The 25,700-nt window shown below is 33.1% G+C and overlaps 1 protein-coding gene across 2 annotated transcripts in view; it reads left to right on the top strand.

Annotated features, from left to right (window-relative positions):
- The window catches only part of LOC106091460 (Krueppel homolog 1), a 74,825-nt gene extending 49,395 nt beyond the window's left edge, over window positions 1–25,430 (top strand). Inside the window, exons 3-5 of one of the 2 annotated variants that reach the window (XM_059364187.1) lie at window positions 18,205–19,019; window positions 19,204–20,810; window positions 23,709–25,428. In XM_059364187.1, coding sequence (XP_059220170.1) covers window positions 18,222–19,019; window positions 19,204–20,810; window positions 23,709–23,991 — 2,688 coding nt within the window. In that variant the 5' untranslated portion in view covers window positions 18,205–18,221 and the 3' untranslated portion in view covers window positions 23,992–25,428. Of the gene's footprint in view, window positions 1–18,204; window positions 19,020–19,203; window positions 20,811–23,708 lie in introns of those variants that run through there. The other variant, XM_013257986.2, reaches the window with a different exon arrangement.
- Window positions 25,431–25,700: the final 270 nt, after the last annotated feature.

Raw genomic sequence — 25,700 nt, 5'->3', positions numbered from 1 at the left:
AAAAGGTATTCGATTTTGCTCTCACTCTCTCGCTCTTGCAGAGTTCATAGACACATTGTATTGTAGTAAACCGGGAGTATAACTTAACCATATGTTATATACTATTCATTGCTCTCTTTAAGAAAAGAAAATCATAGGATATCGCATAACACTCTTTTAGAATGTTGGGTTCTAAAAACGATCTCTTGAGTATACATAAGAGCTATGGTAATTTTTCTTCAGATTTGGTGGCTTAAATATTAACTTTAAACTAAATCAAAGAGCTTAAGAGTATTTCTGTTAAATCTGAATTTACTTGAACGAAATATTTTAAAGTGTTCTTTTTCAAACGTAGAATAACATATGCTCTTTCTTGTTAGAATTGAGATTTTACTCAAAACATTCACAATATTGGGAAATTTTGGTTTTTATAGTAAGGATTTTCTTCCCCATATCCCTGCGTTCCCCGCCACTTATTTCCACACCTTTAAACTTACACTGTGTGTCATTAAGTGTTTGTTAAGTGTACTCATTCCAATGCAATTGAGAGAGAGGCACCAATTCTATTCGAGAACTTGCATTTGAGAATATTTCTTTTAAATGGGAAATTAAAAAAATATCCCATCTTAAATAGAGAAAATGTATATTGGAAAGAATCTCGTGAAATAAAATTGTAAGGGATCTTTATTAAAATAAAATAAAATAATATGAAAAAAAAAATTTAAAATAAATTAAAATAAAATTCAATAATAAAAAAAAATAAAATAAACTAAAATAAAATAAGATAAGATAGGATAAAATAAAATAAAATAATATAAAAGAAAATAAAATAAAATAAAATAAAACAAATAAAAAAATAAAATAAAATAAAATAAAATAAAATAAAATAAAATAAAATAAAATAAAACAAAATAAAATAAAATAAAATAAAATAGAATAAAATAAAATACAATAAAATAAAATAAAATAAAATAAAATAAAATAAAATAAAATAAAATAAAATAAAATAAATTAAAACAAAATAAAATAAAATAAAATAAAATAAAATAAAATAAAATAAAATAAAATAAAATAAAATAAAATAAAATAAAATAAAATAAAATAAAATAAAATAAAATAAAATAAAATAAAATGAAATGAAATGAAATGAAATGAAATGAAATGAAATGAAATGAAATGAAATGAAATGAAATGAAATGAAATGAAATGAAATGAAATGAAATGAAATGAAATGAAATAAATGAAATGAAACGAAATGAAAATGAAATGAAATGAAATGAAACGAAATGAAATGAAACGAAATAAAAATGAAATGAAATGAAGTGAAATGAAGTGAAATGAAGTGAAATGAAATGAAACGAAATAAAAATGAAATGAAATGAAATGAAACGAAATGAAATAAAAAACATTAAGTTAAGTTTTATGAAATAAAATAAAATAATAAAAAATAAAGTTAATTAGAACAAAATAAAAAAAAAACTTTAAATTACATCTAATAAAAAATAGAATAAAAAACAAATAAAATCATATAAATAAAAGGCTTGACCTTCAAAGAAAGTACTGAACATCCTCGTAATTCGAATTCAGGATATCGAATCTGAAATTCGTTTTGGTTACCAGACACTGGTAAAGTTAGGCCAAAAATTGGACGAGTAAGAGTCCAAAAAACTTGATTCGGACGGTATTCATTGATAACAGAGAAGTATCTCCTGTTCCTCAATGGAATGTTCATGAGAAATTTAGTAGTAGTAGTAATTGTCCCAAAGGGTTCTGAAAATGTAAGCTCCTCCAATGTAGGCGATATGGTACTAAAATGAAAAAAATTTCAGATTAGATCACGAATACGGAAAAATCTGACCAGAAAGCAAGTTATTATCCAATTTGGATGAAATTTTGCACAATGACTTCTCCTATGACTTCTAACACACGTGCCAAATATGGCCTGAGTCGGTCTTTAATCAAATATAGCTCACTTCTTGAGCCCCTAGAGGGTCCAATTCTTATCCAATTTGGCAGAAATGATTTCTACTACAGTCTCCAACATTCAAACCAAGTATAGCCCGAATCGGTTTATAACCTGATATAGCTGGCAATTCTAATCCATTATCCTTTGTTTGCCATAAAGAGATGCAGGGTAAAGATCTTGGAGCTGGCACTTAATTTTTAAGGGATTATTGCTGTTTTGAACCTAATTTCCAATTAGAATAGCACGAAATTTCACTCATTACAAAAAATATTAAAAGCCTAAAAAATATTTAGGATTTTCTTTAAGTTTAAAAGTACAAACATCCTCTATAACAAAACTCTTTTTTAAAAATTCCCTTTCCCCATTAGAATTCATAACAAACATTGTGAACATACATCTCTCTTTCTCTCTCTACTTCATCTGAAATCAAAAATTCCCCTTTTTTCACCATAGGGAATTTTTTTCTAATGCTCTCAGCTCTTGAGTGATAATGGCCTTCTTTAGTTGAGATCCCATAGAATTTTGTTTGAGAGAGAGAGAGAGATAAGCTCTTCTGTGTGTTGTTTTTGTAATTTTTCCTTCTAACAAAACAGAGATGAAAATAAAACGCACCAAAGTAACAGAACAACAAAAACAATTTTTGGGTGGTTTGAGAAGACCCACAAAAATACAGGCGACAGTCGGTCAATAACCAGCGAACATTGAACTTGTGATAAACGGAAATAAACGTGATACAAAGAAGAACAATGAAACATACAGACTAGCCAAAGGGGGGGGAGAAGAAAAAAACAATAGTAATACAAAAAAGAAGTACCAAAAAGAAAAACAAAACTTTGGAAAAGTGTGGTTTGAGGTGTTAGAATGAAAAAAAAAATATAAAAAATAAATAAAAAAAAAACAAAACTTCTTCAAACTATGGAAAACTGTGGTTTGGGGTGTTAGAATGAAAAAAATATAAAAAATAGATAAGAAATAAATACGCATAAGTGCATAGAGAAAAAAGCAGAAAATGAAAAATTTATAAAAAAATAGTTTTTTTGGGAAAATTTGACAAAAGTTTTTAATTTAAAAAAAAACCTAAAAATGTGCAATAAATTTCTCTTTATGAAACATGCTGTGTAATGTACCGAATTACCACAACAAATTATGACAGTGTCTATAATATGAATGAAATTTTAAAATCTTTTAAGAAAATGCGTATGAATAAGAAAACCAAGTCGCCACCCACCACCCCCACTACCACCTCCACCAACCATAAAACACAATTTTCCTCCTACTCCCCCTACGCGGCCTCATCATCCACCTCAAAGGGCGCAAGCATTTCAGCCCAGGCAGCAGCAGCGGCCCACAAAACCTCCCCCACCGACAGCACCACTACCCCTAGCGCAGAGTTGGATAAGCAAACAAAAGATTTAAAGAAAATTTTAAAATTATTTAAAAAACATGTTAAAAAACAAATCATATTTAAAAAAACAAAATTTGTTTTGTGAAAAATTCGAAAAGTGAAAGAAAATCTAGTACAAGAAAAAAAATCCACCCTCTTAGATACATACCCCGCGCGCTCTCGGCAACGCTCTCTCTCCCCCCCAACCAAAAAAAAAAAATAAAAACCCTTGATACACACACGACCATTCATTCTTTCATTCAAAAAATTACAACTCTTAAGACTGATTTTTTTTATACAAGAAGAAGAAAAAAACAAACTTTGCCATCTTAAGGGGCTGACTGACTGAATCATACAAAACTCTAACATTGATACCCTATAAAACCCCCCAATCAAAACCTCAAGTTAAACAAAAAATCCTCCCTCTACAAATTATCTTTTGTGTCAATATATAAAATGTCCGATACTGCTACAAAAGCCAAAACTACAACGACCACTAACACCAACACCCACACTACAGCAGCGATCAAACCATGGCCCAAAGAGGAAAATTGGATTAAGGATGTCCTCTCGAAATCCGGCACGGAATTAGTGCAATTAACCCTAAATAAATCCGTGAAAATTACTAAGAAATTAGTAAAAGAAAATGAGCAGGGTAAGCAAGTACTCTTCGATCATCTAAGAGATAGCAAACAGTAGGTCATTGAACTAGAACTCAAGTGCTAGGAAAAACACTTCATTAGCTCATGTAGGCACTTAGGGAACTTAAGAGCGGGAAAAAAACTATAGATATAATAGAATTGCGTGACTGACTGACTGTTTTACTGACTGACTGACTGACTGACTGGCTGTGTGACTGACTGACTTATTGACTGATCATCGCCCAGCCTAAACGGCTAAAGCTAGAATCATGAATGCTGGTATTGGGTCATAGACACGGGATAAGGCTGAATTTGGGTGAGATTCGTACCTTTAAGTACTAAAAGATACCAAAAAGAACGAAATAGTACATATGTGTCCAGCGCGAAAGGAAAGGGCTAGAATTATGTTCTTGGAAGAAGGGGTAGAATTATGTACCGGAAGCGGGAAAAATAGTACGTTTAGTACCGCAATTAATACTATTCGGTACTTTCTTTGTAAATTGAACTGGAGCTCTAAATTTTGGGTCTTAGGTACACTATGGGAACCCTTATTGGGTGACTATAAGAGCTTTTGGAAATTTGTACATTTAGGTGCTAAAAAAAAAGTACAAAAAAGGGTACGAAATGGGTGAACTTTGTACAGGAAGGATGGATAGAGGTAGAATTTTGAAATTTGGTTAAAAAGACATCTGGTGCAAAAGGAAGAGGACGAATAGAAAAAATGGAAAAAATGTACTGGTAACGGGAAAAAACGTACGTTTAGCACCGCAATTGGTGCCATTTGGTACTTTCTTTGGCGATGGAGCTAGAGGTCTGAAATTTATTCAAAATTCGTACACATTTATACCAAAATTGTTACCATTTGGTACTTTCTTTATAGATGGAGCTAGAGGTCTGAAATTTGGCATGCAGGTACAACTAGGAAAAATATGATGGGTGACTATGATCTTTTTACAATTCGTAAATTTTGGTACCAATATTGGTACCATTTGGTATTTTCTGTGCAGATGGAGGTAGAAATCTGAAATTTGCCATGTACGTAAAACTTAGAAATATACGATGGGCGACTGAATGTCTTTTCCACAATTCGAACATTTTGGTACCACAATTGGTATTATTTGGTGCTTTTTTTTACAGATTAAGGCTAGAGATCTGAAATTTGGCATGTAGGTACAACTAGGAAATATATGATGGGTGACTAATTGATCTATTCAAGATTCGTACATTTTGGTACCGGAATTGGTACGACTTTGTACTTTCTGTTCAGATGGAGCTTGAGGTCAGAAATTTGGCATGTAGGTACAACTAGGAAATATATGATAGGTGACTAAATGATCTATTGAAAATTCGTACATTTTGGTACAGAAATTAGTACGATTTTGTACTTTATGTTCAGATAGGGCTTGAGGTCTGAAATTTGGCATGTAGGTACAACTGGGATATATATGATGGGTAGCTAAATAATCTATTTACGATTCGAACATTTTTGGTACCGAAATTGGTACTATTTGGTACTTTCTTTACAAATGAAGGTTAGAAATCCGAAATTTGGCATGTAGGTACAACTAGGAAATATATGATGGGTGCCAAAATGATATATTCAAAACTCGTACATTTTGGTACCGAAATTGGTACGATTTCGTACTTTCTGTTCAGATAGGGCTTGAGGTCTGAAATATGGCATGTAGGTACAACTAGGATATATATGATGGGTAGCTAAATAATCTATTTACCATTCGAACATTTTTGGTACCGAAATTGGTACTATTTGGTACTTTCTTTACAAATGAAGGTTAGAAATCCGAAATTTGGCATGTAGGTACAACTAGGAAATATATGATGGGTGCCAAAATGATCTATTCAAAAATCGTACATTTTGGTACCGAAATTGGTACGATTTCATACTTTCTGTTCAGATAGGGCTTGAGGTCTGAAATATGGCATGTAGGTACAACTAGGATATATATGATGGGTGGCTAAGTAATCTATTTACCATTCAAACCTTTTGGTACCCAAATTAGTACCATTTGGTACTTTCAACATAGATGGAGGTAGAGTTCTGAAATTTGCCAAGTTATTATATCTAAGAAATATGTGATTGGCGACTAACTGATCTATTAAAAATTCAAACGTTTTGGTACGTACTCAGTGACTTTCTAGGTTTTTGTCCTACACCAAAAAATTTTATCAAAAACGGGGTTAGCGAAGCAGACCACCGGGATGCTAGTGAATATATATGTATATTTACTTTTTTGGTTTTTAAGAACTGAAAACTTTGATTGTTTTTTTAAAGAGGCTTTATAGAGATCGATTCTACCATAGATACAAAGCTAAAAAAATTTTAATATTAGGTAAATATTTCAGAAGTAAAATCCCAACATGCAATTTAGGAACAGCACAAAGACTCTCTCATATCAATGAGGGACAGCCCGCATTTAAGTTTTAGTTCAACAATAAGCTCAGAACAGAAGCACTATATCCCACCTACTCTAAAAGACAAATCGGCCTAGGTTAATGACCGGTTTCGGACCATACATGACATGGTTGTCATAACAAAATGCCACATACAACACATCACGTACCACATTTCTGAAATATCGGATAAGAATTTTCTCCCACTAAAGCTGAAGAAGTCAAACCTTTGAACCAATTCGCACTGTGGCTAGGTTAGTTAAGAGTGGCAGCCTATTTTCTAAACCGACTCACTTAGACTATTTTAGTCCATTGTGATATCACTGTGGCGATATACCAGGCTTCCAGTGCAAATCGAACCCACGACTCCGACATGGGTAATCCGAGCATGCTACCAACTCGGCAACCGTGATTTGGGCTATGCTTGGATATCATTACAGAACATTAGCTGTATGTAAACATAGTCCACTTTGATTCGTTTAAGTGCAAGCATATCCGCCTGATCAGGTAACCTTTTCAATATGCTCAGCCCTAGTTTTTCAGACTATACCAAAAGCCCACGTGGAAATCCTCTCTGTGGTACAGAAGTTTTTATCGAATAGCGGCTCAGACATTATGCAGTCCATATTGCCCGACTTGTACCAAGGATGACACAATACCCGTAGCGTGTCCTTGCAAATTTGCCCATGAACATTCTTACATATCAATGAGTGCTGTCCGATTCAAGTTTAAGCTCAATGAAAAGGAACAAAAAAAAAATTTATAAAAATTTAATATTTTTATAACTTTAATAACTATAAAACACAAAATTTTTATAAAAATATGAATTTTGTATAGGTTAGGTTAGATTAGGTGGAAAAAAGTTTGCAGATTCAAATTCGCCACATGCCAATATGGGCATACACATGCGACCTTAATCCCGACATCAAAATCCCTAATCGTTTGTGCATTTGTTTGCAACGCACAGAAGGAGAAGAGCTAGACCCATTGATAAGTATACCGATCGACTCAGAATCACTTTCTGATCCGATTAGGCCATGTCCGTCTGTGAGTCCATGTGTTCTTGTAATCAAGGTAAAGATCGCATTTAATGTCCAATCGTAACGAAATTTTGCACATATAACTTTTTTCGCCCAAGAACGAAAGTTATTGATTTTGGTAAAAATCGGTTCAGATTTAGATATGACTCCCATATATATGTTTCGCCCGATTTACACTTAAATGCCTGTAGTAACTACAATTTTCAACCGATCGGCACAAAATTTGGCAAGGATTGTTTTGCTACTTAACTTAAAATATCTGCAATATTTCATTAAAATCGGTTCAGATTTAGATATAGTTCCCATATATATGTATTGCCCGATTTGCACTTAATTGGCAGTAGTAACTACAATTTTCAACCGATCTGCACAAAATTTGACACGGATCGCTTTGTTACTGATCTTAGCATATCTGCAAAATTTCATCAAAATCGGTCCAGATTTAGATATAGCTTCCATTTATATATATCGCCCAATTTGCACTTAAATGGCCATAGTAACTACCTATCTGCAGAAAATTTGGCACAGATTGTTTTGTTACTGATCTTTATGCCCCTAAGCTGGTCCATGTTTGGTATCGTATCCGCAACCAAGTGCCGGAATCTGTTAGCCAAGAGAATGCTCCCAAGTCTCATTATCTTCCCCACATGTCATATATATGCTGTCACTTGCCGCACCAATTCTGCATAAGTGCGCCTGTAATGGTATTGAAAGTCATGCTCCCATCCTTCCTCTCAGTAATAGCATCGTTTACTCACAAACCAGATCCCCTCATAGCGTTTTTGACATCCTATAGACCGTTTCACTGTTGCACAGATCGACATGTGCGTACTTCGCCCACGCCCTTAACTCGGACTTCGTGGCCTAGTAAGGCTTCGCATTCACCAAGCTACTGATGGCAGTCGTTTGACCCCTACGGCCAATTCGTCTGCTTTTTCGTTCGCCCATACTACACTATGGCTTGGCACCCTGTCACCCTCAGAGACCCTGTCACCCTCACACTCAGTTTACTATCATTAAAAATGTTGACACTAGACTTTCTCGGGCTAACACCATACCACCTCACGTATTCGTAATCGCCCCAATCTCTGCCTGCAGGTCCGTATTATGGTCAGACAGTCGGAAATAAATTTCAGTGTCTAGGTGCTTAATGATCATCCCCCTGTCCTCTTACAGATACTTAATATTGATTAAGGTCGTTGGGGATTGCAAATGGGCCACATCGGTTCAGATTCGGATAAATCTCCTATATAAACAGATCTCCCGATTTGACTTCTTAAGCCCTTACAAGCCGTAATTTTGATCCGATTTTGCTGAAATTTTGAATGTAGTGTTCTATTGCGACTTCCAATTAGTGTGTCAAGTACAGTCCGAATCGGGCTTTTACCTGATATAGCTCCCATACAAACCGATTTCCCGATTTGTTTTCTTGAGTCCTTACAAGCCGCAATTTTTATCCGAACTGGCTGAAATTTTGCATATGGTGTTCCGCTATGACTTCCTACAAGTGTGCCAAGTACGGTCCGAAGCGGTGTATAACCTGATATAGCTCCCATATAAATCGACCTTGGAATTGACTTCTTGAGCCATTACAAGCCGTAATTTTTGTCCGATTTGGCTGAAATTTTGCATGTGGTGTTCGGTTTTGACTTACAACAACTGTGCTATGAACGGTCTGAATCGGTGTATAACCTGATATAGCTACCATATAACCCGATCTCCAGATTTGAATTCCTGAGCCATTACAAGCCGCAATTTTGGTTCAATTTCGCCAAAATTTGTGACAGTGAGTTGTGTTAATCTCCTTGACATCTTTGTGCAATTTGGCTCAGATCGGTCCAGATTTGGATATAGCTGCCATATAGACCGATCTCTCAATTTAAGGTTATGGGTCCATAAAAACCGCAATTATTGTCCAATTTCGCAGAAATTTGGGACAGTGCGTTGTGTTAGGCCCCTCAAGATCCTTCTTTAGTTTCTTTCAGATCGGTTCAGATTTGGATATAGCTGCCATATAGACCGATCTCTCAATTTAAGGTTATGGGTCCATAAAAAGCGCAATTATTGTCCAATTTCACCGAAATTTGGGACAGTGCGTTGTGTTAAGCCCCTCGAGATCCTTCTTTAGTTTGGTTGAAATTGGATATAGCTGCCATATAGACCGATCTCTCGATTTAAGGTTTTGGGCCCATAAAAGGCGCATTTATTTTCGGATTTCGCCGAAAATTGGTGCGGTGAGTTGTGTTAGGCCCCTCGACATTTTTCTGCAAATTGGCCCAGATCTGTTCAGATTTGAATATGGCTGCCATATAGACATATCTTTCCCCAATTTCCGGCATTTATTATCGGATTTCGCCGAAATTTGAGAGAGTGAGTTGTGCTTAGGCCCCACGATATCCTTCTTCAGTTTCTTTTCAGATCGCTTCAGATTTGGATATAGCTGCCATATAGACCGATCTCTCGATTGAAGGTTATGGGTCCGTAAAAAGCGCCAAAATTTGGGACAGTGCGTTGTGTTAGGCCCCTCGAGATCCTTCTTCAGTTTGGTTGAAATTGGATAAAGCTGCCATATAGACCGATCTCTCGATTTATGGTTTTGGGCTGATAAAAGGCGCATATATTATCGTATTTCGCCGAAATTTAGGATGGGTAGTTGTGTTAGGGCCCTCGACATTTTTCTGCAATTTGGCCCAGATCTGTTCAGATTTGGATATAGCTGCCATATAGACAGATCCTTCGATTTAAGGTCTTGGGCCCATAAAAGACGCATTTATTATCGGATTTCTCCGAAAGTTGGGATGGTGAGTTGTGTTAGGCCATTCGACATCCCTCTTCAATTTGGCCCAGATCGGTTTAGACTTTGATATAGCTGCCATATAGACCGATCTCTCGATTTAAAATCTTGGCTACATAAAAGGCATATTTATAATCCAATTTCGCTGAAATTTGACACAGTGGCTTATTTTAAGCTTTTCGACAACCGTGTCGTTTATGCTTCAGATCGGTCTATATTTGGATATAGCTACCAAGAAGTCCAATATATTGTTCTACAAAATTGATCAATGACTTGTACTTATTAGACCACTCAATGTCCATGCCGAATTTGGCAGAAATCGGAACATATTTCGATAAAGCTGCTATGGGGGCATAAATTATACATTTTTCACCGAATAATGACAATTCTATGAAAATTCAAATTTCTTTTTTTTTATGAATTTTATTTTTACTCTGTTAGGGTATTGTTGACCTGGTTTAAAATTCTTGTAATTTTGTTGTATTGTATCGGCTATAGGTCCATTAAAACACAAATATTTAAGGTTTTTTTCTTTTATTTTTCTCCAATATTTCGGTAGACTCCGTCTACCATTTTCAAGGCTAGTTGTATTTAAATAATGTGTGATTCGTTTTTACTAAAATTTGTGTTTTTCTGTTTTTTTATTTAAATACAACTAGCCTTGAAAATGGTAGACGGAGTCTACCGAAATATTGGAGAAAAATAAAAGAAAAAAACCTTAAATATTTGTGTTTTAATGGACCTATAGCCGATACAATACAACAAAATTACAAGAATTTTATTTTTATATGAATTTTATTTGTTCTTTATTTCGATATTGTGATAAATTTTTTTAAAAAAATGTTTTCAATGAACATAAAATTTTCTCTGAACTCCATGCCTTCCTTTCAATACCACTATTTTCTAGAAAATCCTTCAGCGAGAAGTCTTATCGCATGAGCCATAGCATGTTTTGTTGACGCCATTTTGTAAATATTATGATTTTCCTTGTTGGCCAGATACAGAAAGCCATGCCGGCCGGCTATAAACCCCAAACACCCCCCAAAAGCGTCATATCATATAGAGACAACGGAAACTCACACTGCTAGTGGTAAGCTCCATGCTCCCCCCCCTCTCACGTACCAATACCATATTTCCTTCTTACTTTCTCCCTTTACCAAGGGTATTATGAAAAGGAAAGTGAAATTCATCAAAACATTTTCACCGGAAAAACAAGGAAAAAGCTTTGTCAAGAATCAAAAAAAAAAAACAACGAAAAGAAAATTCCAAACAAGTAATGGGTAGGACTATGAAATAGCCACCCCATTTTTATAAACAAAATCTTAATACGCACTTTTCATTTGCAGTTCTAATGCCTTTGTCATCATTGTAATATGCTCTTTTGGCTCTCCTACGCCTCTCTTTTCTTTGCCTTCCACAAAATTCCCTAAAATGTTCCTTAGGGTTTTAGAAAATCTTAATTTTCTTGCTTACTGAACCTCCCTCTCAACCCGAACCTTTCTTTGCCCTTCTCTCTTATTCCCCTCTCTCTGCCTCTCTTTGAGTCCCTTTGTCTCTCATGCATAATTGGAATTCACTCAAAAGCCTTGAGCAAAAATTCTTGTGTTGTGGAAATTTAACTCAATTTGAAAATTATTAGACGACATAACCTAAAGTTGTCCAGGACATAAAAATCAAAACAAAAAACGCATTTTGCGTATTGGATCATCATATTCCCACAACCCAAACCACCCCAAAAAATACGCGTAGAAATACTATACTTTAAATGAATAGAAGTACTAGGAAAAGAAATCCAAGCAACTCATCCCTTATTTTTTTTTGGCTAATGTTGGCAAAAGCTTCCTTGTTTCATTTCCTTGCTCCCAGGATTTTTTGATAACAAACCCCTTTTGATGTTTTCCCAATTTCCGGTATTGTAGGAAGAAAGGAAAAACTGCAACAAAAACATAAAATATTCATAAATGTCACTACACATTGTTGTTATAGTAGTTGTTGTTTTTTGGGTTTTCCTATGACATTATTAACGTTGCCTTAGTTAAAGCGATCTTTGTGTTTCATTAATGTGCTGCACCCATATAGATATAAAAAAACACAATTTCCCCACCACCACCACAACAACCATCACCACCCGAAGTTTTTCCATTTCTTTAATGGGGTGGTTATTGTGGTTGTTAACGCATAATGACTACGCACTTCATGCCATGCGAGAAAGACTGCCTTGCTATTTATCCTATGCATATTGGTTTAGGGGTGTTTCAAGTGCATTTTCCTAACACACTTGCAATCTGGGTTAGTATAACTGTCATACTGTGACTTAACCTAATGAACATAAAACATATGATAATAGATTATATCAGGCGTATTTGTTCTATCACATGAAAGTTGGTATTTAAAAAACTTTTTGCAGTTGTATTAGAACAAGTATAAAGTTAAGATTTCTAAAAATTGTTAATAGAAGCTTGGCATATATGAACTGGATTTACATTCGAGGAAAGCGTATGAAATAAGCAACATTCTAAAGCTTCATGATTTTCCAAATCAATTTTGATTTTACCAAAATTGAAAAAAAGAAAAATTTTAAAGTCTGTTTTTTTAAGAAAAATTAGAAGTAATCCAAAAAACAGCTGCACACACAAAAGCGCCATACATTTTCTAAAAGAAGAGATGTGTCAAAAATTTTTTCCGTTTGCAACTTTTTAATAACAATTCGTTTAAAGGTGCCGTACCAGGCACGAGAACGTGTTGAGGTACAAATATTTTTAAGTAAAGAACGTTTTTATATATTGCACACATGAACTAGTCTTACATTCTCTAAAAGCCTATAAAATCACCAACCATCTGATGCTTTATGTTTTTCCAAATCAATTTTTATTTTGATAAAATTCAAATAAGAACAATTTTAAAGTCGGTTTTTTAAGTAAAATTAGAAGTTATCCATAAATCAGCTACACACATGAAAGCACTATACATTTTCTGAAAGAAAAGATAAGTCAAAAATATTTTCCGTCTGCAATTTTTTGATATCAATTCCTTTAAAGGTGTTATACCAGGCGCCAGAACGTGTTGAGGTACAAATATTATTAAGTAAAGAGCTTCTTGATATCTTACACACATGAACTAGTCTTCCATTCTCTAAAAGCTTATAAAACCACCAATCATCTGACGTTTTATGTTTTTCCAAATCAATATTCATTTTGCTAAAATTCAAATAAGAAAAATTTTAAAGTCGGTTTTTTTTAAGTAAAAATATAAATAATCCACAAAACAACTGCACACATGAAAGCGCTTTACATTTTCTGAAAGAAAAGATAAGTCAAAAATATTTTGCGTCTGCAATTTTTCAATATCAATTCGTTTAAAGGTTCTATATTAGGCGCCAGAACGTGTTGAGGCACAAATATTATTAAGTAAAGAGCTTCATTATATTTTGCACACATGAACTAGTTTTACATTTTCTAAAAGCTTAAAAAACCACAAAACATCTGAAGCATAAAGTTTTTCCATATCAATTCCCATTTTTTTAAAATTCAAACACACCTAAACATTTTTAGTTGTGTTTTTAAACGAAAGGTTCAAGCAATGTACCAGAAAACTGCACACATGAAGGTTATTAACATTTTCTGAAAGTGGAAATGTGTCAAACATATTTTCCGTTTGCAGTTTTTTAATCTCAATTCGTTTAAAGATGTTATACAAGGCGCCGCTTCGTTTTGTGGCACAAATATTAAAAAATACAGAACATCTTGATATTTTAAAATTATGGCTGCACACATGAACTAGTCTAACATTTCCAAAGAGCTTATGAAAACACCAACCATCTGTTGTCTTAAATGTTTTCATAACAATTTTATTTCTACAAAATTCAAATCGAAGACTTAAAGGTGTTTTCTTTACCAAATACTTTATGTTAAGTGCAAGAAAACTGCACACAAAAATCTGCTTTAAATTTTTTGAAAGTAGAGATGTGTCCAAAATATTTTTTATCTATTGGGTTGCCCAAAAAGTAATTGCGGATTTTTTAAAAGAAAGTAAATGCATTTTTAATAAAACTTAGAATGAACTTTAATCAAATATACTTTTTTTACACTTTTTTTCTAAAGCAAGCTAAAAGTAACAGCTGATAACTGACAGAAGAAAGAATGCAATTACAGAGTCACACGCTGTGAAAAAATTTGTCAAAGCCGACTATATGAAAAATCCGCAATTTCTTTTTGGGCAACCGAATACAATTTTTGATTACCGATTCGTTCAGGTGTTTTACAAGTCACCAGCACGTGTTGTGGTACAAATACTATGAAATAAAGAGCATCATTATATATCGCACACATTAACTAGTCTTAGATTCTCTAAAAGCTTATAAAACCACCAAACATCTGAAGCGTAAAGTTTTTCCATATCAATTCCCATTTTTTTTTTAAATTCAAATCGAAACATTTTTAGGTGTGTTTTTTAGCAAAAGTTTCAAGCAATGTACCAGGAAACTGCACACATGAAGGTTATTAACATTTTCTGAAAGTGGAAATATGTCAAACATATTTTCCGTTTGAAGTTATTTAATATCAATTCGTTTAAAGATGTTATACAAGGCGCTACTTCGTTTTGTGGTACAAATATTAAAAAATACAGAACATCTTGATATCTTAAAATTATGGCTGCACACATGAACTAGTCTTACATTCCCAAAGAACTTATGAAAACACCAACCATGTGATGTCTTAAATGTTTCCATATCAATTTTATTTCCACAAAATTTAAATCGAAGACTCAAAGATGTTTTCTTTACCAAATACTTTGTGTTAAGTGCAAGAAAACTGGTGTTTTACAAGTCACCAGCACGTGTTGTGGTACAAATACTATGAAGTAAAGAGCATCATTATATATCGCACACATTAACTTAGATTCCTTAAAAGCTTATAAAACCACCAAACATCTGAAGCATAAAGTTTTTCCATATGAATTCCCATTTTTTTTAAATTCAAATCGAAACATTTTTAGGTGTGTTTTTTAACGAAAGTTTTAAGCAATGTACCAGGAAACTGACACATGAAGGTTATTAACATTTTCTGAAAGTGGAAATGTGTCAAACATATTTTCCGTTTGCAGTTTCTTAATATCAATTCGTTTAAAGATGTTATACAAGGCGCCACTTCGTTTTGTGGTTCAAATATTAAAAAATACAGAACTTTTTGATATCTTAAAATTATGGCTGCACACATGAACTAGTCTTACATTCCCAAAGAGCTTATGAAAACACCAACCATCTGATGTCTTAAATGTTTCCATATCAATTTTATTTCCACAAAATTTAAATCAAAGACTTAAAGGCGTTTTCTTTACCAAACATTTTAAGTTAAGTGCAAGAAAACTGCACACATAAATCTGCTTCTAATTTTTTGAAAGTAGAGATGTGTTAAAAAAATTTTCTATCTAAAATTTTTGGTGTTTTACAAATTACCAGAACGTGTTGTGGTACAAATACTATGAAGTAAAGAGCATCATTATATATCGCACACATTAACTAGTCTTAGATTCTCTAAAAGCTTATAAAACCACCAAACATCTAAATCCTAAAGTTTTTTCATATCAATTCCCTTTTTTATAAAAATTAGATCCAAACATTTTTAAGGTTAAACGAAAGTTGTAAGCAATGTACAAGAAAACTGCACACACGAAGGCTCTTAACATTATTCTAAAGAAGAGATGTGCCTAAAACGTCTTCCGTTTGCAGTTTTTTAATATCAATTCGTTAAAAGATGTTATACAAGGCGACAGATCCTATTGTGGTACAAATATTAAAAAATACTGAACGTCTGATAACTCAAAATTATCGATGCACACATAGACTAGACCTGCTTTCCCTAAAAGCTTACGACAACACCAACCATCCGCTGCTTTTAGTTTTTTCATATCAATTTTGTTTTCAACGAAATTCAAATCAAAAACTTTAAGGTGTTTCAGATTCTTTACGAAAAATTTTAAGTTCAGTACAAGAAAATTGCACACATGAAACTGCTTTACATTTTTTGAAAGTAGAGATGTGTCAAGACCATCTGTCGTTTACAGAAAATAGAGATGTGTCAAGACGCTCTGTCGTTTACAGAATTTTGTATTATTTGGGATAAATTTTAAATAAATAATTAAAATGGCTGCACACATGGCAATGTCTTGCAATTTCTATCATAGAGATGTAATAGAAATTGTCGCCATTGGCGGTTTTTTAATATCAATTCATATTACAGTTCAAAAACACATCTTAAGAATGTATGTTTTTATTTCAACAAAGGGTACCATTGAATTTTGTATTAAACCTCTGCACACACGAAATTGTTTTACACTTATGGACAGCTTGTATGAAGACAAACTAATTTACATTTAAAGTTTTTCAATATCAATTCATTAAAAAAATTCAGTCAAATTAATAAAAAACTTTTAATAATTTGGAATAAACTTTGATAAATTTATAAATCATCAAATAAAGTCAAATAAAAACAAATTTTGAATATTTTGGGAAAAATTTTTGAGAAAGTTGTAATTCGTCTTCACCCATGGAAACTAGTTGAATTTTCTAAGAGAATAGATACAGAAGATTTTTTCGCTATTCTCAGCTTTACAATATCAATTCGTTTTAAAGATCAAACACATCATCAAAATGTAGGTTTTCATTTCAATAATTCATACCACTTATATGTGGCATAATTATTGCACACACGACAAAGTTAGGCATTGCGTGACAGCTTAGATCAAGACAAACAAACTGACGATTGCAGGTTTTCAATATCAATTTGTTAAAAATTTCAATTCAACAAAATAATTTTTACATTTTTTGAGAAAAATTTCTATAAAAAGTGTAAATCAGCTGCACACATTGAAACATTTTGTACTTTCTAAGAGTAGAGGTACAGCAAAAAACATCACTATTCGCTGCCTTCCAATATCAATTCGCATTAAAGATTGCAACACACTTTTAGAATTTCAATTATCGGTTCCAATAACTTTTTTTTTAATAATCCATATCACTAAAATGTGACTTAATCATTGCACACAAGACTTAGTTTGGCATTGCATGATAGCTTAGACAAAGACAAACAAACTGACATTTGCAAGTTTTCAATATCAATTCGTTAACAAATTCAATTAAATATAATACTTTTTTTCAAATTCTTGGTAGAAATTTTTATAAAAATTTAAGTCAGCTGCACACATTGCAATATGTTATATTTTTTTAGAGTAGAGCTAAAACTAAAACCATTCGCTGCTACACAGTATCAATTCGCATTAAAGAGCTCAACAGAATTGCAATAATCAGTTCCACTAAAATCTTACTAAACCAATGCACACACAAAACTCATTGCCATTCCATTAAAGCTTAATTGAAGATAAACTAAACGTCATTTGCAGTTTGTCAACATAAATTCAGAATTGAAACTAAATAGAAAAATTAATGCTTTCAATTTTTCTGATAACAATTTTTACATATATGTAAAACAATTGCACTCATACACATGTGTTGTATTTTCTGAAAGAAGAGACTTGTCACAAACCATCACCAGTTGTGGTTTTTCAATATCAATTCGTTTTAACGATCTAAAGGAGTTCGTTTTGAAAACAGCTGCACACATAAAAATGTTAACAAGGATATGAAGGCTCATATTGAGGCAAGCTGTTAAGCATTTATACCTTTTCAATATCAATTCGTTTTCAAAAAATATTTAATAGAAACACACAAAGTAAGCTGCACACATGAAAAAGTACAACATTTTCTATAAAATAAATTTTATATAAAATATTTTCAATAGACAGTTTTCCTATATCAATTTCTTTAAGAGATCCAAATAAGAAACTAAAAACAAAATTAAAATAAAAGTTTAAAAAATTATATTTTATATAATAATATTATTCTTATTACCTTATGTTTTTTATATATATTTTCAATATATTTTTTATATAATTTTGTAATAATTTTTTTTCTTATTTTTTTATCATTCTAGATTCACAAAATAACACCATGGTTTATTACCAATCCACCCCACTGATTATAAAATCGGAACAACCTAGTCAAGCGGAGCTATGTGGTCCTTTACGCACCACAACCACCACCACCACCCTAGATCATCTTCCGCTGCACTTGCAGCAGCAGCAGCAACATCATCAACAACAACTTCAACACCAGCAATCCATCGGCACATATTCCTTGAACAATGTGTCTCTGAATGTGCAACAAATTTCACAAAATAATGCCAATTCAAGTATTAGTCACATCCAGCAGCTTCAACATGAACACCTGCAGCAACAGCAACAGCACCAGCAACAACATCATCAATACTTAACCAACATTAAAACCGAATTATTACCATCGGGTATTACTTTGTATGCAACCACCTCTCAACCTGCTTCCCTAAACACAACAACAACAAATCAAAATGTTACCATTAGCAGTACCAGCGGCAATACATCCCATACGGTCCCATTGCCCACCTCTACAACACCTGGAGCGGTGGGACGTAAGGCAAATCCTAATAAGCCACAATTTAAATGTGAACAATGTGGCATGACTTTTGGCAGCAAATCGGCACATACCTCGCATACCAAATCGCATGTCAAAAATGGGGACTTGAGTCTAATGAGTGGTAATGGATCGGTGAACACCGCTCTAAATGTTGGCTATGAGGTGAATGCAGATGGTTTGCCATTGGGCATACCCAAGACGCCACAGATTAAGCCCAATGCCAATGCAGCCTCGAATGGAGGTGATCCATATCAGTGTAATGTCTGCCAGAAGACATTTGCTGTACCTGCAAGACTGGTAAGTGAAAAAAATTCTAAAATCAAAAAAATAAACTTAAACCTAAAATTGAAGAACTCAAAATCTTAAGTCTAAAATCTGTAATTTTTGGTCTAGATTTTAAGTCTTACATCCACCCTCTTTTCTAACGTTTGCCTTTGTTCTCTCTCTTTCTCTCTATCTCTCTCTCTTTCTCTCTCTTCAGATTCGCCATTATCGCACTCACACCGGCGAAAGACCCTTCGAATGTGAATTCTGTCACAAACTCTTTAGCGTCAAGGAAAATCTACAGGTTCATAGGCGCATACACACCAAGGAGCGCCCCTACAAATGCGAAGTGTGCGGTCGCGCCTTTGAGCATTCGGGAAAATTGCATCGCCACATGCGCATTCATACCGGTGAAAGGCCGCATAAATGTTCGGTGTGCGACAAAACCTTCATACAATCCGGCCAACTGGTTATCCACATGCGTACGCATACCGGCGAGAAACCCTACAAATGCCCCGTTGAAGGTTGTGGCAAGGGTTTTACCTGTTCCAAGCAACTGAAGGTCCATTCACGCACCCATACGGGTGAGAAACCCTATCATTGCGACATCTGCTTCCGAGATTTTGGCTATAATCATGTGCTGAAATTGCATCGCGTTCAGCATTATGGGTCCAAGTGTTACAAATGCACCATTTGTGATGAGACCTTTAAGAGCAAAAAGGAAATGGAGGCCCACATTAAGGGTCATGCCAATGAAATACCTGATGAGGAAGAGGAAGCAGCTGCTGCTGCAGCTGCCAATAGTGTTACCAGCAATAATGGCAATGCCAATAATTCTCCTTCGTCTGTTTCCACCTCATCGGGAGTAGAGACCATCTCTGGGCCTAGTTCTCCACAATCACCTTCGTCCAGCATAGGCACTATAGCCTCTTCCACCACGGCGACCGCCACCACAAAGCAACGCAAGCCCAGACAAGAAAAACCGCGTTCCATAAGCACCTCGGGACCTCTCAGCCCGGGTTCACCCGGCTCTCCCACTTCCTCAATGTCGCCTAGCTCTTCGTATGCCTCAGCTTCTAGGCTATCGGCCGGTTCACCCACATCCTCGGTGGCCTCACCCACCATGTCCTTGGGCATGGAGACCGATCATCATAGTCGCGATAGTGGTGTGGCCAGCGGTTCCACACCCACCTCCAGTGCCACACGCCAACTGGCAGCAGCCACCTTAATGGATATGAGCAATCAAGCAAATTTCCCCTTGGCCGATGAAATGCCCACAGATTTGAGTGTTGGCCAACAGCAACAACATCATCACAGTCAGCACAATCAGCACAATCAGCCGAATCACCTGGAACAACAGCATGTCAACTATCATTACCAAAGTTCTTCTCCTCCTACGTCTCAAACGCCAACGCATTATCATTATGTGCAAACAACGCATAATTCTGCATCTACTCCTTTGGATCTGCATCAGCATTCGATAGCCGGACACTTTGAACAGCCCACCATTAATCCTGCTCTCTTAGAGGCTGCCACCATAGCCAGCCGTGGTGAAGATGATGTTCAACAAGCTGCCATACAAATCATGCAACTACATCGTTCTCAACAGAAATCGAATAGCCTTGCCAGCAACAGCAGCAATGGTCAAGCTTCTTTATACCCAGAAGTGCAACGTCATGGATCCCAGGACATACATCAAAATATGATAATCGATCAATTTGGAGAGGTGCAAGAGGCAAATGAAATTATCGAACGCTATAAGAGAAATGAATTGACGAGACAGGGTCTGACGACCAAGGGTTATGCCCCAGTGCCGAAATTCGAGTAAGTATTTTGACATTTTTAGGTTTGATTGGGTTATGGAGGGGTGTAATAACATACCAAACAAAACCACTGAAGGGAATTAAAGGCACGAACTCCTTCGCTAATAGCCGGCCAACAAAGCGATATAGACTGATGCAAAAGTTGATTTTTCGGTTTTTTTGATTAAAAAAAAAATAAAAATTACGATCAATCGATTTTCATGAATAATCGAATATCGATTTTTAGGAATCTCAACAAATAATCAAATAAAGATTTTTACTAATAGTCGAAATTCTCTATTAATAAATTATCTGAATCGATTTTCGCGAATCATGGAAAATCGATTTTTACGACTATTCGATTTTCACGCATTGTCGACTTTTACGAATAATAATAAACGAAGATCCATTTCAACATATGCTCTCATATCGATATTTGAGCATAATCGAATATCGATTGGCGGGAATAATGAACAATCGATTTTTAGGAATAATGGATTTTTACTGATAATCGTAAGTTCGTTTTACTAATTATTGAAATCGATATTTGCGAATTATCGAAAATCGATTTTCTCGACAAATCGATTTTCACGCATTGTTAACTTAGACGAGTAGTAATAATAGAAGATCTATTTTAACAATTTTATGAATATCACGAATATCACTTTTTGAGTTTAATCTATTGGGTTGCCCAAAAAGTAATTGCGGATTTTTCATATAGTCGGCGTTGACAATTTTTTCACAGCTTGTGACTCTGTAATTGCATTCTTGCTTCTGTCAGTTATCAGCTGTTACTTTTAGCTTGCTTTAGAAAAAAAGTGTAAAAAAGTATATTTGATTAAAGTTCATTCTAAATTTTATTAAAAATGCATTTACTTTCTTTTAAAAAATCCGCAATTACTTTTGATTTTTACGAATAATCGATTTTTGAGAATACTGGCAAAATAGATTTTTGGGAATAATCGAAAATCAATGTTTACGAACAATCACTAATTGATTTTTCGGAATAAACGCAAATCGATCTTTACGAATAATCGAAAATCAGTTTTTACGAATAATCAAACATAGAAGGTCCATTTTTACGTTCGAATATCGATATTTGAGTATAATCGAATATTGATTTTTACTAATAATCTGAAAGTGATTTTTTGCAATTAACGAAGATGGATTTTTACGAAAAATCGAATATCAAGATTTGCGAATAATTGATAAATCGATAATAATTAATTATTAGCAATAATCGATTATCGATAATAGGTTGTTTTTGCACCGATATTGCACAAGTGAGATCGTAGTGTTCTGTTATGATGCCTCACTTCTTTTCAGTAGTACCGTCGTCTTCTCATGATCCGAATCTCCCCATTAGATAATTTTCGAAAATCGATTTTAATAGTTCGATATCAACAAATTATCTCAATCGATTTTCACGAATTATCATCTTTTATAAATAATAATAAACGAAGATCGATTTTGACTCATGTTCGAAAATAGATATTGAGTATAATTGACTATCGATTTGTACTTAATAATCGAAAATCGATTTTTAGGAGTAATGGCAAATGGAGTTTTACTTATGTTTGAAAGACGATTTTTACTAATTATGTAAATCAATATTTACGAATTATCGAACATCGATTTTCTCGACCAATCGATTTTCACAAATGATCTACTTAGGCAAATAAAAATAATGGTAGATCTTCTATTCTCTCATCTATTTTAAAAATTGTTGTAATCAAATATCGATTTCTACGAATAGTCGATGATTGAGAATAATGGAAAATCGATTTTTACGAATAATCACAAATCGGTTTCTACGAATAATCAACTTTGACGAACAATCGATAATTGATTTATCTGAAAAATCGAAAATTTATTCTGGTAGATCTTCTATTCTCTCTTCTATTTTAAAAATTGTTGTAATCAAATATCGATTTCTACGAATATTCGATGATTGAGAATAATGGAAAATCGATTTTTATGAATAATCAAAAATCGATAGAAACGAATAAACGAAAATTGATTTTAACATATTAAAGAATATTGATTTTTACGAAAAACCTTATATCAAGTTTAGTGAATAATCGATTTATCGAGCAGAGATTTTTGGGACTAGAAAAGAAAACTCAATTTTTAGCGTTTTTGTCAAAAATCAAAGTACAATGTTAAGCAATAAAAAATACAAAACGGGACTGTCATTTTTAAATAATCGAAGTAGGTTTAAGTTTAGAGCTGGCAAACTATCGATAATCACAACATGCGATATTTTCGATATTACTAATAATAAATTTCGATGATATCGATGCTGTTGGTCGAATTGAAAATCGAATCTCGATAACAAGTAATCAACGATCAATTTTAAGGAATAATCGAAGATCGTTTTTTAGGAGTAAACATAACCCGATTTCTACGAATATTCGAAAGTCATTTTTTCGATTAATCCAAAATCGATTTTTACAATACTACTAACCAGTTTGATCGCCGAGGAAGAGCCGTTCTTCACACAGTCGTCCTGGCTGCCCCCATATGTCAACATTAGTTTCACAATGCTCTTGTAAAATGACACATTTGCCCATGAACCTTTCACTAAGGAATAGTGGGTATACTTCCCTCAATCAATGGGGGCTAAATGATTAGGGACCTACTTTTTATTGCCGCGTCCAAAACCACTTGCAAAAAAGTTTTACATGGTTAAATACCTCAGAAATTTTGTTAGCCTACATTTTCTTGAACTTAGTTAATGTGTACTTACTTTAAGTATTTATTTTCTTAAGATTTAATGCATGGGGTTTTATAATTAATTTGTGTTCTCTATGTCTTCCCATTATTAGCCTACATTTTTTTAACTTAGTAAATGTGTACTTACTTTTAGTATGCTTGGGTTTTTAAATTAATTTGTATTTTCTGTGTCTTCCCATTGCAGATCCTCCTTCCAAAACAATGAAATAATCCTGCGTCAAGTTGAGGCTGCCATAGCACCGCTACGCTCATCTGCCGAATCTCCAGAGAGATCATCGTCACCCGAAAGCGATATGCTAATGGCTGATCGCGATGTCATGACTTTGCCTTTAAGAAAACGCAAACTCTATATGAGCGATTGTGCCGAAGCGGGAGAAATGGAAGTAAATGGTGGCAACATTGCCAAAGAGGAAGGCCAGAAAGTAATGCGTCACAGTTCGGTAATACAATTTGCCAAGGCCTCATAGGAAGAGACACAACAAGGCTGCACTAATGTAGAACAACAATGGCAAAAGGATTTGTGACAATTAAGGGACGAAGTCGAGCATAAAACTAAAACAAACAAAAAACAAGAAACTATAACTAAAGAAGACTGCTGCATAAATGAAAAAAACAAAAAACCCAACAAAAAATCATCCTAAAAATTTCATAAAATTTTAAGAAAAAAAAAATGGTAGTTCCTCTTAAGGAACAGAACAGAATCATAGAAGAGGGAAAAATTTTCAAAGGTAGTTAAAATTTTTGAATTTTTCTTATAAAATTTTATTGAAAAAAAGAAACTTGAAAGCAAAGTGTTAAAATGTTTCCAAAAAAGAAAAGCTTCATGGGTCTATGAAGAACTCTGCACTTTGGCTTTTGAATTTATATTTTTCAAATATTTATTTTTAGTTTTTAAAATTTTTAAATGTAATTTTTAAATTTGTTTATGTTATTATGTATACAAAAAATTTTTCTTTTTTAATATAAGTTTGTTTAAAATTTATGTTTTTTGGAAAAACTTTAAAGATGTAATCAAAATAAAACTTTTTTATATAAAAAAATATTTTTTTTAAGTCAAGAAAAAAATTGTTTTTCTAAGTATAAAACTTTTTAGATTTATTTTTTTTTTGAGTTAAAAAACAACTATTAAAATTCTTTATTAAAAAATAATTATATAATTTATTTTGCTATGCCAAAAGTATTATTTTCATTAAATATATAATAAAAAAAAACAATTTTTTTTGTGTAGTACCACCTTGAGTTGGAAAAAAACAATTTTTCTTTACTTTACTTTCCCTTAGGAGAAAAATACTTAAAGTAAAATAATTTTTTAAACTTTTTTGTTTTTCAAAAATTAAAAATTGTAATAACAATTTTTTATTATATATTTTTTGTTTAAAAATAATTTGTATAATCATTAGACATTTCATTTAAGTGCATTATGTAGAAATTATTGTAGAACTAAATAATTTCGTTTGTTAGCATATCTATAATAATTTTTAATATTTTTAAAAGTAGTTTTAAATTAAAAAAAAAAAAATTCTTGCGTTGTTTTTTTTTCTAATTTTGTGTTTTATATAATTTGTATTAAAAAATCATCATCACTACTTTGCTAAACTATTATTGACACTATAATATGTTTTCATTATTAAACTATAATTAATTACTAAAGAAACAACAACAAAAACACAAGAACTTTTAACTTTGCTAGTTAGTTAGTTACTTAGTTATTAACCATTAGTTTAAATCACTAATTATTATAATTCTATTCAATATATATACACATACAGCATCAAGCAAACAAACCTCAAACATAAGAAAAAACAAACAAACAAACATTCAATTATAAGAAAGAAAAATATAATATTTATATTCAAATAATTTGAAAGAAATTTTTAAAAACAGAAAAAAAATAATTTTTGTTTTATTTATTTATTTTTTGGAATTTTTGTTTTTGGATTTAATTCCTTTGGTTTGGTTTCGTTACTTATTCACAAGATTTGTTAAGTTTTTTAGTAGCTTCTTAAAAAAACATATACATTATTTAATTTTGTTATAAAAAAAAATATTATTTAAAAAAAGTTGGCTGGTTCAATCCTTGAATTCCTTTTATTTCCAATGAAAAACGAAAATAATCAAAGATCGACTTTTTGAAAAGTTTTCTCTCCAACGTAATCGAGTATAGCTTTTTGGAAAC

The sequence above is a fragment of the Stomoxys calcitrans genome, chromosome 3 (genome assembly GCF_963082655.1).
Source record: "Stomoxys calcitrans chromosome 3, idStoCalc2.1, whole genome shotgun sequence".
Lineage (NCBI taxonomy): Eukaryota > Metazoa > Arthropoda > Insecta > Diptera > Muscidae > Stomoxys > Stomoxys calcitrans.
Note: the sequence above shows the minus strand (reverse complement) of the source record. Positions and strands in the feature narration are given on the sequence as shown.